General features: G+C 34.6%; 1 protein-coding gene across 4 annotated transcripts in view; it reads right to left on the minus strand.

The window, feature by feature from the left end:
• The window catches only part of STXBP4 (syntaxin binding protein 4), a 147007-nt gene that overhangs the window by 113552 nt on the left and 15418 nt on the right, over positions 1-18037 (minus strand). For all 4 annotated transcript variants that reach the window (XM_033089637.1, XM_033089640.1, XM_033089639.1 and 1 more), the window contains 4 exons: positions 12571-12677; positions 12178-12394; positions 11123-11201; positions 4995-5089 (listed from right to left, as the gene is read on the minus strand). In XM_033089637.1, the coding sequence (XP_032945528.1) occupies positions 4995-5089; positions 11123-11201; positions 12178-12394; positions 12571-12677 (498 nt within the window). The remainder of the gene's footprint in view (positions 1-4994; positions 5090-11122; positions 11202-12177; positions 12395-12570; positions 12678-18037) is intronic.

Raw genomic sequence — 18037 nt, forward strand, 5'->3', positions numbered from 1 at the left:
GACTAAAACTTTTCTTTACATAAAACTTTTCTTCACAACTTTATTTTATAACCCAGTGAAAAGAATCAATATCAGGAACAGTAACCAGAATTAGATGCCCAAAGAAACTCTGCTATTTATGGATTAATTTTCTGTAAAATATTAGCTTCTTGCTTCTTCCACTATCTCAGTTTTTTTTTTTTTTTTTTTTCCCCAAGGCTAGCACTTCGGCTGATCCTAAATTTATAAGCATAGCCCTAGAACCAAAAATCAAACTTTTTCTTAGTTTAAAATATGTGATATAAAAGAAGAAAAATAGCAAGGAAATCTTACTTAATCCTATTGAACATTAATTTCTATAAATAATATTCTAAAATACGGATATTTTGTTAATATCTTATACTTGAGACCCAAACTAAAGTTGGTAGAAATTGAATTAAATACAAAATATTCTAGTTTTTAGGTTGTTTATGACTAGGCTTACTAAAACTTTCTCCGGAAACTAAAAAGCTTTCTCTGGAAAAGTTCTTTTTACCTTCTCTTTTAAGCACCCATAGGTGATTCTAGTTGAACTCCAATGTCCATTCTGTCTTTGTTCTTTAGCAACAGAACCATAATTTTTAGCTACAAATAATGTCACACAGCTAAAACATACTTCCTAGCCCCCTCTGCAGCTTCGTGTGACTATGAACTGGCCAAGAAGATATAAGGCAAAGTACTGTAAGGAACTTGCGGGAAGTAAGTTTTCTTTCAAAAGTAGGGGTTGGTACTTCTTGTCGGTACTTCCTTGTTTCTTTGGGATTAATTAAAAGGAAAAAAAAAAAGAGAGAAAGATAAAAGAAAGAAAGGGAGGGAGGGGTGGAGGGAGGAAGGTTGGTTGGTTGCTGGAACTCAAGTAGACATCCTGGTTCATGAGCTACCTCAATCAAGATGGTGGAGTAGAAAGCTAGTTGGGGCACTGTAGAATCTCCATGCCAGTAAGATTAGCTTCTTTTAGACTTCTTTTTGGTGTGAGAGAAATAATGGAAACCACTGTTATTTTAGGTTCACCAGTTAGCAAAACCTAATCTTGACTAATGCATAGGGCCTGACTGGATACCCTAATATTGGATTCTGGCAAGAACATATTCTGTATCAATCATATCAAAATTTAAAACACAGGTAAAATTTAATCCTGGTAATTGTCCTTTATCAATTTCTTTTTCCATTGGAATCTGTTCAGTCACTCATCATTTACATTTACCAAATATTTATCTAGTGCTTGCTATTTGTCAAAGGGACACACAAAAAAGATATAGCTGCTACTACAGTCTCGAGGGTGTGAATAACATGTAAACAAATGTCATTAGTGCAATGTGTAATTTAATAGACGTATGTACAGGATACACTATAGCAGAAACAAACTGGGTAATGTATAGGTGGCTGCGCACAGTGAGAGGAGACAGGAGGAAGGGATAACATCAGGAGAGATTCCTTCAAAAGTGAGTCCAGAGCGTAGTCTAGCATCATCTACCTACCGTGTCTACAAGGTCATAAAAATTTGCCTTGCATAACATGGAATAATCATTCTCAACTTTAGGTTTCTCAATACTTGCTTTCATCAAATACTCATTAATATTTGTTTGGAATAGATGAGGCCAGTAGAAGTAAGAAGGAGCGGGGTAAGAGTCAGAAGCTTATGTTGTTTATACGGGGAAATGCTATGTCTGGTGCACCAATTATTAGAAGGACCAGTCAGTTGCCAAAGCCTCCGATTATAACTGGTATTACTATAAAGAAGATAATTACAAATGCATGGGCGGTGACGATTACGTAATAGATCTGGTCATCTCAAAAAAAAAAAAATATATATACACACACACATACATATATATATATTTTTTTATTTTATTTTAAATAAACATTGTAGACTTAATTGAAAGCTTTCTCCATTGTTCCTCAGCAGGAAGCACCATCCTAAGTTAGTTGTATCTTTCCTGCCCATGATTTGATGCCATTACTACATGCATCCCCTAATAATAAGTACTCTTATCATTTAAAATTTTACATGAACAGTATAGGACAAAAGGATCTTACAAATTATTTGTATTTTTACTTCAATGTTGTTACACAATTGCTCAATATTGTTATCTGAAAAACTAGTTCAATTATTTTAACTTGAAATGGTATCCAACTGTGTGAATGTATCATAATTTATTTCCCATTCCCTGATTGATGGCCTTTTATAATTACTCCAATTCACTTTTCTAGGAGCTGGAGAAACAGAAGTGAAAATTTGGCAACACCTCAAGTTAAAGTTGAAGGTAATCAAACTCTTTGACCTCACAATATTTCAGTAATTAATTTTTTAAAACATATAAGTGATAAATTCAAAATTTAGAATATAGTTACTTCTTGTGGAGAGGGGAGGTATATCTGATCAAGAAGAAACACAGGCAATGTCAAAAGTTCTCATTCTCAGTTGGGTGGTGGGTACATATGTGTTTGTTATTCGTTAAATTGTATAAGTATAATATAATCATTCCTGTGTATGATTGATATTTCCATATAAAGATATAAAAACAATTTTATAAAAGTAATGCAAATAAGACATCTATCACAGAACATATTCAATACATGGTGATTCTTACTATATTAAGTAATAATATAGTTGCAAAACGTGATTAACAATAGTGTAAATTGATCTAGAGCTAAACTTCGTGATAGGTGAAAGTTTTGTTGAATTTAAAATTTACTCTAGATGAATACGCATGCAGTTAGGCTCATGAATTTAAATTGGAAGCAATTTCTTTTTGATCAAAAAGTAGGTTCTAATAATTTCTTGAATAATGTCATCTTTTAGCCTTAAAAAATGCAAATTTATTACTTGGACAAATAACTGTCCTTAACGTTTTCTGATGTCTGAACGATGAATTTAAAAAACAAATGTCACTTTGGTATGATATTAGTCACATACTTCTCAACTTAATAACAAAGAACATCTCATTAAATATAGTCAGACATTGGGTACGCCATTGCCTACTGTAGCTTTTCAAATGTTATGGAAATGGCAAAGTAAAGTAAATACCAGTGAAATGGCACCTGTATCCCAAAGCATCTTTCTCAGGTACAAAAATACAGATAGTATTCAGAGGTGCAATAATTCACCGTCTTCAAGCCAAATAATAAATTGTATCTCTATTTGCTATGTTAACCACACCTACATAAGTTTAACTACAGGATCAAATGAGACACAGTACTTATAAAAATGCTTTGAAAAAATATATCACTACAGGTAACTATGGTGAAATTATCTAAAAATATATAAAAATCATTTTTAGAGTATTCATGGAAAGAGGAAAACCATTTTTTTCAGACAAGGAATTAACAAATAAAGAAAGCTCTACTAATACAGTCACTAAAAATATTTTTAATAAAAGCAGGGAAGCTGAATTTACACAGAATGTGGGCTTCTTTTGTTGTAAAACTGCTATTTTATTTCTCTACAAAAATAATCAATTTGCTTAGGCTAAAAGGAAAACCAAAACTGGAATTCTGATCCAATAGCTAAGCAACTCATACATCTCAGAATCAATATAAATTTAGATGTTTTTCATATCTCTAAGAAAATTAATCAGGTTAAAAACAAATATATCATCACTAGGAAAATTTAAACCAAGTAAAAGAACAAAGGTTGCCAGTTAGTCATCAGCTGGATAATTTTCTTCTTATCTAGACCAATGGTTAGCATTAAATCCTGAATGTTCAGAAATGTTTATTAAAGCAATATCATTAAAAAGCAATAACTATTCATTTTTAGATATGAATAGATGTGCTTTTCAACCTTAAACATTCTATTTTTTGCAAATGTAAACCTTGCCATTAGCCAGAACTTACGTTTTAGTCACAAATACTAAAAAGAGAGTACAAGTTAGCAAAAAATACTCAGGATTCTGAAAATATAAAGAAGACATCTCAAGTATTTAATTAATTGGAAAGTTTAACTGAGCAAAAACCAGGTGTTTAAACAGTGGTAGGTACACAGGGTATTATTGTGAAGAAGCTTCATCTCGTCGATAAAACAAAAAATTAGAGGGAACTACAAAGTGATTTACAGATGTGAAAAAAAATGCAATACTGACCCTAACTGTAATAGCAAAATCTGGATGAAGAAGTTAGAATTGAGTCAGAATTTGAACAATGGGTAAAATTTGAATTGGCAATGAAAAGGGTACTGTTACAGAATCATGCAAAGGTATGAATATGGGTATAAATGCAATGTGTATTTATTCTAGCTATGCATTTTAACACTCTTCCAAAAATGTAAAAAATTATTATCCACAAAATCTGACAGGAAAAATAGAGGCTGTGGACCTTCAGCACTATATCCATTTTTATATTAAAAAAAAAAAAAAAAAAAAAGACAGCACATTTTTGCTGTCAGCTCCCAGGTAACCTGACAAGAACAAGTTTCAAAATGTTTTTCTACTTTTAATTTTTTTTTTAATCATCTTAAGTTTCTTTAACATATAGAAGCTCTCTCCCTAGGAGAATTTTTTTAGTGCCTAGTACATTGCGACCATCTTCTTTATAGTGAGCATCTGACTATTTTGTTCTTTAGGATTTAGTTTCCCTTTACTTTTTAAAAAATTGAACAATGCAGTATTACTTCCTTGCACTTATTGCTATTACCTATGAAGTCTACTACACTTTGTCATAATTTATTCCACGTTTCCTTTGATTCTATGTTGTAAAATATCACCTTTGTCTTATTCCTACACAAGAGGAAACAGACCAATTTGAATGTCAATTTAGTTACAAAGGTTTTACTTCTTCTATTTTGTCCTAGTGAACAAACAACAACAGCTGCCCAACTCAAACATGAATAAATTAATTTAAATCCAAACTGCCATATATTCGATTGCAAATAAATAACTTAAAGAAAGGAATGGCTCCAGTCCTTTATCTTCTCCAAGAATGAGAATACTTCCTTGCTGTTGTTTTATGGAAGAAAAATGGAAATTTAAAGTATTTACCATTTCCAGTTTCTCTGCCTTAAGGCGAACGGAGGGATTTAGAGAAATCTTCTTTCCTTGTGGTCCGTAATTATCAGTCGAGGCAGGGGCAACAGCTAAGAGACAACAGGGTGCACATTAATTGGGAATTTAATTGGAATAGAACTTTTCATTTGACAGGATGTGTTCTGGGCTCCTGCTGTTCAAAAAATAATTCTGGCTGATCAGTTGGCAGCTCTCACTTTTGTTTTCATGATTTTTTTTCTTTAAATCTAAAATGTATCATACCCACCAGCTTCACTTGAGCCCTAAGATATGATATAAAAAGAGTGGCCAATTATGCATTAAGTCCCACAGAAATAGTAATTTAAAAGACAAACATACATCCTACCACTGCCCTGTCATTACAATGCCTTACTAACTGTAAAAAGTCATGTTTTCTTCCAAAATAAGTAAAATCATATGAGAAATTCAAAAAGATCATGCTATTTCTTTGGCTAGCAAAAGTGGCTTTGTTACAGGACTTCTGGAACTACTACAGAAAAACTCTAAAAATGCAAATTGCTTCAAGGTTACACATACAGTATAATATAGACTCAGAACTTCTTAAAGTAAAAGTCCTATTTCTTATTTTACAGAAGGGTTCTATTTCAAGTAGCATAAATGCACTTTTAAGAGTTGAGTTTTATACATCTCTCACTCATTCTTTTAACACCTTCTCGATCTATTCTAATTGTTTAGATAAGCCTTTGTCCTTGTTGCATGAATAAGAAACCAGGTGCCTTCTGGGACCAGAACTTGAAAAACCTTATTTGTTTTAATATGCCAAAGTTTGGAAAATAAATTCCTGTACTTCATGTCAATCCTTATATCTAAATTGTCAGTATTCTAAATACACTTTTAAATGATATTTTACTAGTTCTACATAGAAACAAGAGGAAGAGAAAAAACTTTTTAAAATGTCACATCTTTATGCAGTGTTTTAATTTTTTTTAATTTCTCAGAGCATCTGTCTCTAAGTACAAAATGATTTGCATTCTCTTTCTTAAGAACATAAGAAGCACACATGAAAATAAATAGTCTTCCTCTAAACCTTTAACACATCCTTAACAGTCTATGTAAAATCTTGAATATAGCTTATACGTGTCAAGATCATAAAAAAAAAGGCTACTGACTTTTAGCTTCAAATGGAATCAAATGCAGAGAAAGACTGATTTCAGTATAAAAGAATTTTCACAATTCTGATAAAAACAACAAACTTTCCTTTGTTACTGTTACACCTAATTGTTGGCCATGGGATAAAAAATACCATCTGTATATTTTTTTCTCCTAATGTAACCGTAGAAGGAGCTTAAAACAGTCCTATCCTGTTTCTAACAAGATACTGAATTGCTCTTCAGTGATAACAGACCAAAAGCAGGTGCAGAAGAGGGACCTTTGACCTCTAGTGCATCCAGAACCAAAGTCTCATCCCTCCATCATGGAAACAAAGGACCGGAACTTGAATACCTGAACCCTTTCAGAACTGAATCGTCTGTTGGACAGGAGATCCAGTGCTGAAACCTCTTACCATACAAGCAACTTCTAAAGCACTCCAATCAAAATCTCACTACTAGTCCTTCCACATACCAGTCTGCTCCCCTCAACCCCAACCTTCAATCCTTGCCGTTAAAAACCCTTGATTAAAAGTCATCGGGGAGTTTGGGGTTTAATCGATACTTAGTTTTCCGTTCTCCTTGCATGGCACCCTGCAAATAAAACAGCTTTAATTTCTCCATTGCAAACCGTGATGTTCAGTGTTTGGCTTTGCTGTGCATCGGGCGGGCAGACCCTCATTCGGTTTGGTTCAGTTTGGTTTGGTAACATTAAGAGAAACTCTGTGCCAAAACTAAAGCGTGGCATAAAAGATGAGCATGGAGTTGAGAGGTATGAAAGACGAAACAGCAGGTAAGTCAAACTTTATTATTCATCTTTAAGGTTTGGACTTGTGAGGCTCGACAATGACTTTCAACTTGGTGCCTGATCTACAATTAAAGCACACTAACACGAGGTGGACCCAAGCTACCCTAATTATGGTTTCAGACTAAGACTCACCCGGGGCTGAATTACTCAGGTCAAGCGTACGTGTGTGGAAGGGTTGGAGAGGGGTAAGCGAGAGACAGGGAGGCCCAGTGACACACACACCATGGACGCACACTGCAGCACGCGTTCTCACTTGTTGTCCTATCCCTAAGCTTAAAAGTTTGCTGTGTAACAGTGGAAGTAACAGAAGATCAGCTACCATTTATGGTTACTTTTAACCAGGCAGTGCACTAGGTATTTAACACACATATATAAGCTCATCTTTACTATAACCACAATGACAGCGGTGTTATCATTCCCAGCCCAAAGATGAAGAGACCAAGGTCCCGGAGGATAAAGAAACTAGCCAGTAGGTGACCATATTAGGGTCATAATTTCTTGTGTCTCCCCAAGCCACTGTTCTTAAATGTGTCAATATCCTTCATAGTCAGTTTTCTCATATGGAAAGTAGGAAAAATAAAACAAATCACCTGACAGGAATTGTGAAGGTAACATCAAAAATCATAGAAAACTATAAAGTATTGTGACTATTAACAGAGAGAGATTGTATTTAAATGGGAGATTTAATGTAAAACTATACCAATCCACCATTTAGTAATATGCAATCACGGCTTAACAAAATCTCACATTCTTTCAGCCAACCTTCCCCTAAACCTTTACTTTTGAGCCAGAACCTTAGGCAGATCTGTCTGTAAATCAAAGTTACGTGCTTTGGTAACTCCCGGTACCGTAGCTTGATCTGAAAAGCTCCCATACACAGCTTTCCTCATTTGCCTGTGGTATCTCTCAATTCCAGCCTAAGCTCCGTATTTGCTCCACTCTGAGGGAGTGAGACTTTTCAAAGGATGGCTTATTATTCTCTTAGATCTTCTCTTCCTATCTGAAGAAAGGGAATGTTTTATAAGGGAAAGATCAATACCATTTGGTTAAACCCATGAATCCTCCCTGGACATTTTTTCCTTGTCACTACTTTGTTTCAATTATAAAAACCTTACTGTGGCTTGTGTTATTCTAAAGTTAATGATAGTATTTCTACATGCAATGATTCTTTACTGATTTGCTTAGTAATGTCTTTAGCATGCTCTTAGCTCACAAGCTCATGCGTTATTCACCTTATGGCAACAGTAAATGACTCTGGACTCCAAGAAATTTATACCTCTAATAGAATAGTTTAAAAAACATATTTAAGTATTATGTGGATTTTTAAAATTCTAACCAGTTTTACATTTTGGAATGATTCTGAGATGGAAACTGGGGTAGACTCACCTCATTTAGTTTATTTTTGTTGAGGTTAACATTAAGACACATTTATATTTTTTGAATAAATACCAACTGCCTGAAGGAGGCTAGATGTCATGGTTAAGGACCTAATTTGGGAACAATCTATAATTAACTACTGATAACAGACATATCATAATGTATATAAGTTACTTAGAGATAATTTAGAGAGTTGACTTTGCTTTTTTGTCCTTCAGAAAGATCAGGCGTACTACATTTATGTGGAAGTAAGAAAATGGGACTAAGTCAATACTATTTCTACCCTAGAAAAATGTTCTGATTTAATGGGATTTTAATATTTACTTGACATATAGCTTACTCACTTAAATATCTTCTTCATTAAATTATTTTTCTGTTTGACAATCTAGCATCGTTTCTTACAGTCACTGTTGTAAATTTACCTTGGTGTTTTCATTCCTCCAGGATCCCTCTGCTCTATCAGATCTGCCTCCTAGGGTCACCTGACATCTCGCTCATCCTTATTTCTTTGCTTTTGCTTATGGTGCTTCCTTCACTTAGATGATCTCCTATCTTCATCTCTCAATTGATGTTTACCACCTCCCTCAAGATCTGGATGATACCTGGCTTCTGCCGAGAAATTCTGCATATTGTGACAAATCCTGTAATATGTACTAGCTTTTGGGGTAAGGGGAGGATCCAACAGTGAATTAAATGATGAAAGCTTTCACTTCTGCTCTGAAAACATGCCTTTGGGAATATTATCTGAACTACATTCTAGTCTGCAGGTTCTGTAATAACAAAAATAACAGCAAATACACTGTGTACCAATGACAGGCTAAGCGCTTGACATGCATGATCTTAATACTCATGACAATCCCATGAGGCAACAATGTCACTGTATATAGCGAAAAAGTTGGGAGCAAAGATTTGAACCTCTGAGTTCCCATTTGGAGCCCGGTGATTAAGCACCGTGCCTTCCCTACACTGCTCAAGCCATTTACTACTTTCTTCTTAGTCCGCTTTGTTCACGGCTTTACTATTTTTCAAATGTGTAACTCATCCACAAGAGAGTATGCTCCTTAGAGTACAAAAACCACCCACACCCTGCTCTAGTTAACACAGACTACGGCAAATAGTAGTTATTCGATAAAATGAACCACACACACGCACACACGCACACTTGCACACACATACATTTCTTTTTCTTATCTGAATGAAGGTTTTTTATAACCACATGGTTTATTTCACAATATACTATTTAATACCTCACAGAAAATATCCTAATTCCTTAATAATTCCTACTGAACTATGTTTTCTACACATACGGCATACACAGTAAATGCTTCCTGAATAAACAAAAGGCTAACACAGGCACTGAGTAGTTCAATTACTTTCAAAATTGTGAACATGTTGCATAAACGTCTCCTCACCATTGCTTGCTTCTTTCATTTGTCTTTTTTTCTCACATGGGTTCCCAGTATAAAATAAAAACAATATATCAAGAAAATGGAAATTAATTTTGTAAAGGAAACAAAGCTAATAAAGTTTCCACAAGTCAACAAATCCCACTAAGTAAAAAGGTGTATTATACGAGTATATGGCTAAAGATTGCTACTACCCCATTAGCAAATACTGCTCCAAATCATAGGAAACTACCATGGAATCTAGTGTAAATTCCTGTTAAGTATGGTAGTTATGTGCTATTGTTTGAATGTTTGTGTCCCTGCAAAATTCATTATGTTGAAATGATGATGGTATTAGATGCACCTTTGGGAAGTGCTTAGGTCATGAGGGTGGAGTCCTCTTGAATAGGGTTAGTGCCCTTTTTATAAAAGAGACCCGACAGCATTCACTAGCCCCTTCCACCATGTAAAGATACGATGAAAAGTCTGCAACTGGAAAAAGGCTCTCACCCGGACCAGGCTGGCACCATGACCCCGGACTTCCAGCCTCCAGAACCGAGATAAATAAATATTTGTTGTTTATAAGCTACCTAGTCTGTGGTATTTTGTTATAGTAGCCCAAACGGACTAAGACATTACGTAATTTATGCTACCTTTTCTTTATTTTGCAATTCTGATCTAGATAATGCTATTAAAAATTGACATGCATCGGTAATAACTTGAATTATAATTTAGACATACGTAATTAACTTTTCCTTTCTATAAGTACTGTTTCTTTTAGTTGTTGTTGTATTAACTTTTGGAGATAATTTAAGGGGAGGGATTTTTTTTCATATTTGAGCCAATATAAACTTTAAAACTTGATAAAAATCTCTTTTTTATGGGTTGCTTACATAATCCTTTATTGTTTTAAACAATCAAGAAATCATTTTCATGGTAATTAAAAAACAATAATATTGAATTCACAATACTGCCATTCTTCTAATTTATAGCTATATAATCTCTTCCTAAAAAGACCAAAACATGTTTCTTTTCTTAAGGTATGCTCCCTTCTATAATTTGTCTGACAGGTGCATTTAATATATCTCACCAGCATTTCACTAAAAGGGCAAGGCAACCTAATCTTGATTTATAAAAGAATTTTCATTACTTGGTTTCAACAGTTCATTGATTATTACAATTTCATAGACAGTGTGATGATAATGTATCTTTGAAAATTTCAACCCTTTGTTCAGGAAAATTTCCAATAAAAGTCATACTCTAACAGGGACCACTGCACAATACATTCATTTTGCTCTTTTATTCATTGATGGAAAAATGGCATAATATATCCTCCTTTAAAGTCTATTAAGTCACATTAGGTACTCCTCATTGAGAAAGTAATTGAAAAAAATAACAGGAAAGAGGAATTAAATGTCCATTTACCTAAATTAGACATATCCGTAGGGCTGTTGTCTGAAGAAGTAATTGGAGTCTGTTCTGTTTTCTTGTATCCAGTTTTTAACTATGAAAGAAAATGAGGAACATGAAATGTCATTTTCTAAAGTAGGTCAAAGACCAGACTAGAAGCTCATGTTATCATAAAAAGAATGGTTAAAGTGATTAAAGGCAAAGCCCCAAAAATAGAAAACCTCTAAAATATATTCATCTTCAAACAAAGCAATTCAGAATTAAAGGTAACAACTGCTTTAGGCTCTATCATCGAAGGACAACAAAACAAAAGGCCATGTACCTTGTCTTTGAAAAGGTATTATAACCCCAAATGGAAAAGTATAAGGGGCTGACAGAAAATTTCATACTCTGTATCTGATTAGCATGTTCCTGAAACTCACGTTATCGTTGATGAATTTTATTCCACTGACTGAAAGCCTACCTGAGTTTCCTGTTTTACTTTATAGCTAACACAGGTTTAAAGAATATACGCCATATTTCCTAACTTTGATTTGTTAGGATACTATAGCAATTAGTTATTAATTGTATTTTATTTTGATGTAGAAACTCCCCCTTTTGTGTGCATTGACGAGGGTGAACTAGATTCTAGCATACACGTGTGAGGGAACAATATCCACCTACACTGGATGGTTAAGATTAGCCTCACTGTGTAGGAAAAAAGCTAAGGAACAAAAAGGAAGACTGCCTGTTTTCAGTCAAGCAGAAAACAGAAATAATAATGAATTAGACCATATTAAAGACTGTCTGAAAATAAATACGACATTCCTAACATAGTTTTGAGTAACAGGTTAGGCATATCTTTGTGATGCCATTCCTGATCATGATTTTCTGTGCAAAGGACACACTGACTTAAAATATTTACTGATAGCACAGCATACAAATCTTAACAGAAAAAAAGGAAAAAGATATTTCAAGGAAGTATCAGTTTATTAATAAACTGCATTACCAAATTATAATTCTATATGTATAAATATATAAACATATAGGGGGTTTATGGACTGCACAAATAAACAGAAACATGAGATTACCTCATTTATCTTAAAAGAAGGTGAAATGGCATCTGTAGTTTTGGGAGTGGATGAGAGCTTTGGAATTAGCATTTCAGAAGAAGAAAGAAGACTAAATGTTGAGGCTTGAGGTTCATATTCTCCTGAAGTTTGTAAAAGGGATGTGCATGATGGATTTTCTGGATGACTGCCATCATATTTTTGTCTTATGAATGCTATCTCCCAAGCAGATTCTGACCTAGCATTAAAAAAGAAATCACTTTATAGATATAGTACAATTGAATTCTAAGATAATGTTTTACATATTATTAAAAAAATACTTCTTTTAGGGTCTAAAGTATTTAGGACATTTTAAATTATTAATTTAATGAGACATGCTAAATGTCTCATTTTATCTTGTAATAGGATAATTACCTCAACTTGCCTCTGGTAATTATGCTTTTTGCTTCTTCAAATGATACTCCAATCATAGATTCCTTGTTTATTGAGACAAGTTGATCTCCTGGTTTCAAACGTCCATCCTAACAAAAACAGTAACATTTGTAAAGAAACTAGTCAGGGTGTTTTAAAAAAATTAATTGGCGCAATTAAAGCAAAGTTTTAATGAAGAATGTCTTAAAGAGTTTAAGGAAAATCTTAGATAAAGAACCTCAATAGTAAAAAGTTTTGATTAAAGCCTGGTTTGCTAATATATGTGACTGAAATGGAATAGTTCACCTATACCCTGAATAAAGTTGCACACTAAGGAATTCTTAATACTTGAAGACATAACCTGGTACAACAAGGAAAGAGATATGTGTTAAAAGCTTGGTACTATGATACAGCTATAACTCTGACTCTGTGATAAAGTAGGCCAAATACAAGATTCAGTCACTTTAGTTTCCGAGCATTCCTGCATCTTTCATCCCACCAAACCATTAGGATTTATTCCACAGTAAGAATTTTTGAAAATTCAATCAAGGATCTTAATTATGTTGATACTACTCCGAATTCAGCTTATGATCAAACATCTTCTTTACTGGATCTACCATCCCTCCTGTGATTCAGGCTTAACTGGTTGTGCATATAGCTTTAGTTATATCCTAATAATGACCATTTCTAACTGGCTGCCAGGATTGTCTTTGCTAAGTCCCAGCTCTGCCTGTAACCAACCAAAGTGAATGAGACAGAGCGTATCAATTACAAGACTTAATGTATTTGTTAGACTAGTTTCTCAGTCTTCATTGGTGTTCTCTTAATTCAAACTGGAAAAGAAGAATGAGCTTTCTTCATTTTCAGTTCCTAAGATACTTCTGAATTTATCATTCATACAACGACAGAAAGCATTACATAATTAGGGAAGAAGCTTCTATGGTTAAAAAGTTAGATTTTCACCTTGATGGTATTTAAGTAAATTCCACAAATACAAGGGAATATCTTTCTTCAAAATCTTATCTAATAAGATATACCCCTTGGATAACTGATCTTTGATCCAAACTGCCTTATATGTAATAGTGGTGATTTATGGTTACTTTACTACTGAATAATAGTTATTTTTGTTTCTTAAAAACATATTTAGTGTTATCATGCTGAATACTGAGGACATAGGAAAACAAATAAATATAAAATATTAATAAAAAAATGTTATGGGAACATGTTATTTCAAATACTGTGTAAAATATCCATTCCAATATTCTTTTGTATGTATCAAATATTATATTACAAATAAGAAAATAAATTTTCCGTCCCCTAAAATAAAAAGCTCATGACGTTTGCCCCAACAACATGCTTAATGAGTTGAATTAGATTTTGGTTTAAATGCATAATTACCCTATGACCCTTCTGAATTATAAACATCATAAAAAAATTAAACCAACAGGCCATTTAATTTAAAAATATGTGAAATTTGAAAACTAATTTAGATTTTATAAATATGTGATTTAGCAAAGTTAGAGAACACAACACACAGTTGCTACATATATTCACAGATGATTTTTTTCTCTCCTTCCATTCGATAAATGTATGGGGGTAAAACACAATAGCAATGCTGGAAAAGACTAAGCAATATGGAGAAATCATCTACCATATGGACTATACATGTTTAGTAAAATGAAAGATCTGATTTTGTAAGATTTTGTAAACACAGCTCTGTATTGCCTGGGCCCAAACCTTATTACAGAGTTTGGTGACATATGCGTTTAAATCAAGTATATTCAGACTATACTTAGACACTTACGTACATGAGTGTGCAATGTAATGTGCTGAACTTTAGTTTGAGGACAGTCATTTACTCAAGGTTAAGTTGAAATGGTAACAAACATGAGAAACAACATTTTTGCTACGGACAAAAAGATAAGTTAATAAAAGTTAGAGAAGAATAAACAAAATTCTAGTGTGCTCATTTCTGGGAGGGACGGTGGGATGACGGGGAAAGTGCACAGGAAGCTTCAGGGGTATACTTACATTTTCTAATTTGTAAGCCAAGTGGGGAACTCTAAGTGGATTCGTAAGTGTTCATTTTATTATTATGCTTCATAAATTAGACATACGTTCCAATATCGTTTTGTAGGTATCAAATATTATATTATAAATAAGAAAATAAATTTTCCGTCTCCTAAAATAAAAAGCTCATGACGTTTGCCCCAACAACATGCTTAATGAGTTGAATTAGATTTTGGTTCCATGTTCCAAAACTGGTATTCAAAGTAACGGTGAAATAGAGAATTTTTAAATCTAATTTGAAAATATATAAATCAATTAATAGAATCAAATAAATGTCATTATTAAATCCAGCTCTGGAAAATTTGGAATCTGCAAAATAATTCTTCATTAGAACCAGTTTAACAAGGTAGATTATAACTGAAATTTAATGACTATACTACTATTGACTTGTATCCCAAAGCCTGGCAACAATTTAGGGGGAAAAGGCAGGCGGCGGATAGAGAAAGCCCTGCTTCACGGAAGCAAAGCATTTAAAGGTCACGAATAAGGAAAGAAAGGTTCTTTCAGAAATGGGGAGGTATCGATAGTAAATATTAAGTTATTCTGTGTTGATCTAAATGTTCTTGACATTAACAGTTTCTTCCTTTTATTAAACTTCCTTGAAAAGAGAAAATTCTACAATGATGACAATAAGTCAGATGGCAACTCAACTGTCTTTCATTTGGGCAGGAGCTTTCAGAGGCAGTGGACTGACGTGAAAAGAGCACGCGGTTTGGCAAACAGACCTGAATTCAAATTTGAGCTTTACAACCTGCTAGCTAGATGTTCATAAACAATGAGAGAGAGAGAGAAGGTGGGGGACGGGGAGGCGTACCGTCTCCTTCAAGGAACACAGAACTAAATTCTAAATTGTTTGAGCAGCTCCTGTATCTATGTCTCTTATAGAAATCAGTTGGTTGTCAGGGTTGAGGAGAAAAAGGCTACAGAGAATAGAGGTAGACAAGAGGGTTTAGGCTGACCTTCTACTTCCCACGTTCTCCTCTCACGCTGCACAGGTTTAGCAGCACAGAGGAAAAACCTCTCATAAAGGCAACTGAACATGTATTAAAGTACACTGATACATTAAAGCAGCATTTTCCAGCAGGACAAGAATCAGAGGAGAGAGGAAGAATAATGCCTTCCGACTGTGGCTTCTGGTGTTTATATATTTTTTTCTTTCTAAAAAGTTTTCACAGCAGTGGGTTTTTTTTTTTTGTTTTTTTTTTTGCTTCCTAGAATAAAATCTTAGCTAATCATGTGAATTTCTGAACCTGTTTAAAAGCCAGAAACTGCAAACTAAAACAAAGCTATTTCTGTAAAAGTCTGGCATTCAAAACCAGTGAATTCTGCCCCAGCTGGATTAATGTATATGTGAAGATGCTAATTTCTGAGGCCCCTTCCACACTGTCTAGATTCTGATGCAGCAGTTACTGAGCAGCTACACAACACGACAGGCAAGGTGCCAAGCACCTCCACATGGCCAGCCTCAGAGTCTGAATTCTTTCACACTGACATTTATAAAGATGGTGAAATAATAACGTATTCCTGACCACTTAAACACGTCTATGAAAAACTACTAATACTCTTCATTTCAGGTTATGATTATGGATGTAGTTTTCTAGATACTATGTCACCTTATTATCAGGAACCATACATACAGCCTGACTCTGATTTATCTAATTCGTTAAATCAGAAAAGCCCCTGCAAGCCTTTGGATTTCTTTTCCATATGGTCATCAACTGTCAACGGGTGGTCTCCTTCTTTTAATACCAGTTATTTATGTGAATCTAAACGAGTTGTTTAACCTCCACGTGGCTCCATTTTCTTAGCGGTAAACAGGGATAAATATCTCTCACACAAAGTTGGCGTCATGATTAGATAACATATATAAAACCCTGGCGCACTGTAGGTGTTAAATAAAGGTGAGCTGAATCAGAATCCCAAAACTCCTTAACTTCCCAAACCCAGCAAAACAAACTAGGCACAACCTACGTTTTCCTCATCATCCACTTTCCCTTTTCACCATATACATTCTTCCTTCTAGTCTCAGAAAATGTTCTTCAAACCTTAATGCTTTTACACATACTAATTTCTGTCTAGAATGACACCACCCACCCTGCCACTTCTCCAGCTGATGAACTCTCACTTAAACTTCACAGCCAAAATCGAACATTATCTCTGCTCTAAGTTTTCCCCAACTCTCTAGATTTACTTCATGGTTCCTTTCTCTTTGCTCCAATAGCACTTCTGCTCACCTATCAGGCTGCACTTACCTTGTAGTGCCCCTAAATCTTTTTTCCTCCCAGTAGAGCATATTAATTCAGCAACTCCCAAACTAGCAGCACCAATTTTTTCAATTGGCCAGAACCATGTCCTTTTTGTGGCTGTTTTCCCCAACATAGTGCCAGGTCCAAATAAGTCCACAACACATTAATAAGGTCCAGGAAACAGAGGAAAGGTGGCTTTCACAGAAATGATTATGGCAAGGAGGAAAGAGAGCGATGTTGCAAAGTGAACCCTTGGTTGCTAGCCCTTTGGCTCCACCCATGGCACTGGTCTCTTTACTGCTGCCCATCCAGAGGCCTTGGTCCTATCTAGCTGAAAAGCCTTGGTCCCAGTTCCAGTGATATGCTCAGCATATTCTGAAAATAGACTTCCTCTGAAAGTTAAATATGCTTCACTTCAATCCTCTGTGAACAATGACTAACCATTAGTATCTATATCTTTGTGATCTTTTTGTCTATATCCATGGCTTTTGACAAAAAAAAAAAAAAATCCTGAATTTACCAAATCTAAGAGGACACTAAATATAAGGTATACCATTATTTTAAGAATCACTAAGACAAAAAATGCTGCCTATTACGTTATGACTTGATTGAAAGACCCATCTCAATTTCAAGAGATGAGAGAAAGAGAGGGAGGGAATAATATATCAGGTTTGAAGAAAAGCATATGATTCCTGCCTGTTTTCCTTACATTACTAGGAGAAAAACAAAGAAACAAACAAAAACATTGGAAAATTTCAAAGTCTTAGCCAGAATCTGACACAAAAGGACAGGGAAGAGAGGTACCTTGGTGTGGAGCCCAGATGGTGGCAGTGAGGTCAGCAGGCAACAGATCAGTAACACGCAGAAAGATGACAGAACGGCTATGGGATCACTCATTCATTCACTCATAAATATTAATGGAGCAATTAGTATCTGTCAGGCACCACACTGGGGACTAAGAATTTTATTGTGAATAAAATCAAGTAGAATCCTTGCACTTAGGAAACTGTCTTGTGGTTCAGGCAGGGTAGATAAAATAATCACAGTTATCAGTTTATGATTACAATCTGAGATAGGCGATATGAAGAAGGAAAGGAATGAGAAGCACAGGTAGGAATAAAACTCCTGGTGTGGCCTGGGAGGCGGGGGGGGGG

This window comes from Rhinolophus ferrumequinum, chromosome 21 (genome assembly GCF_004115265.2).
Source record: "Rhinolophus ferrumequinum isolate MPI-CBG mRhiFer1 chromosome 21, mRhiFer1_v1.p, whole genome shotgun sequence".
Taxonomy (NCBI): domain Eukaryota; kingdom Metazoa; phylum Chordata; class Mammalia; order Chiroptera; family Rhinolophidae; genus Rhinolophus; species Rhinolophus ferrumequinum.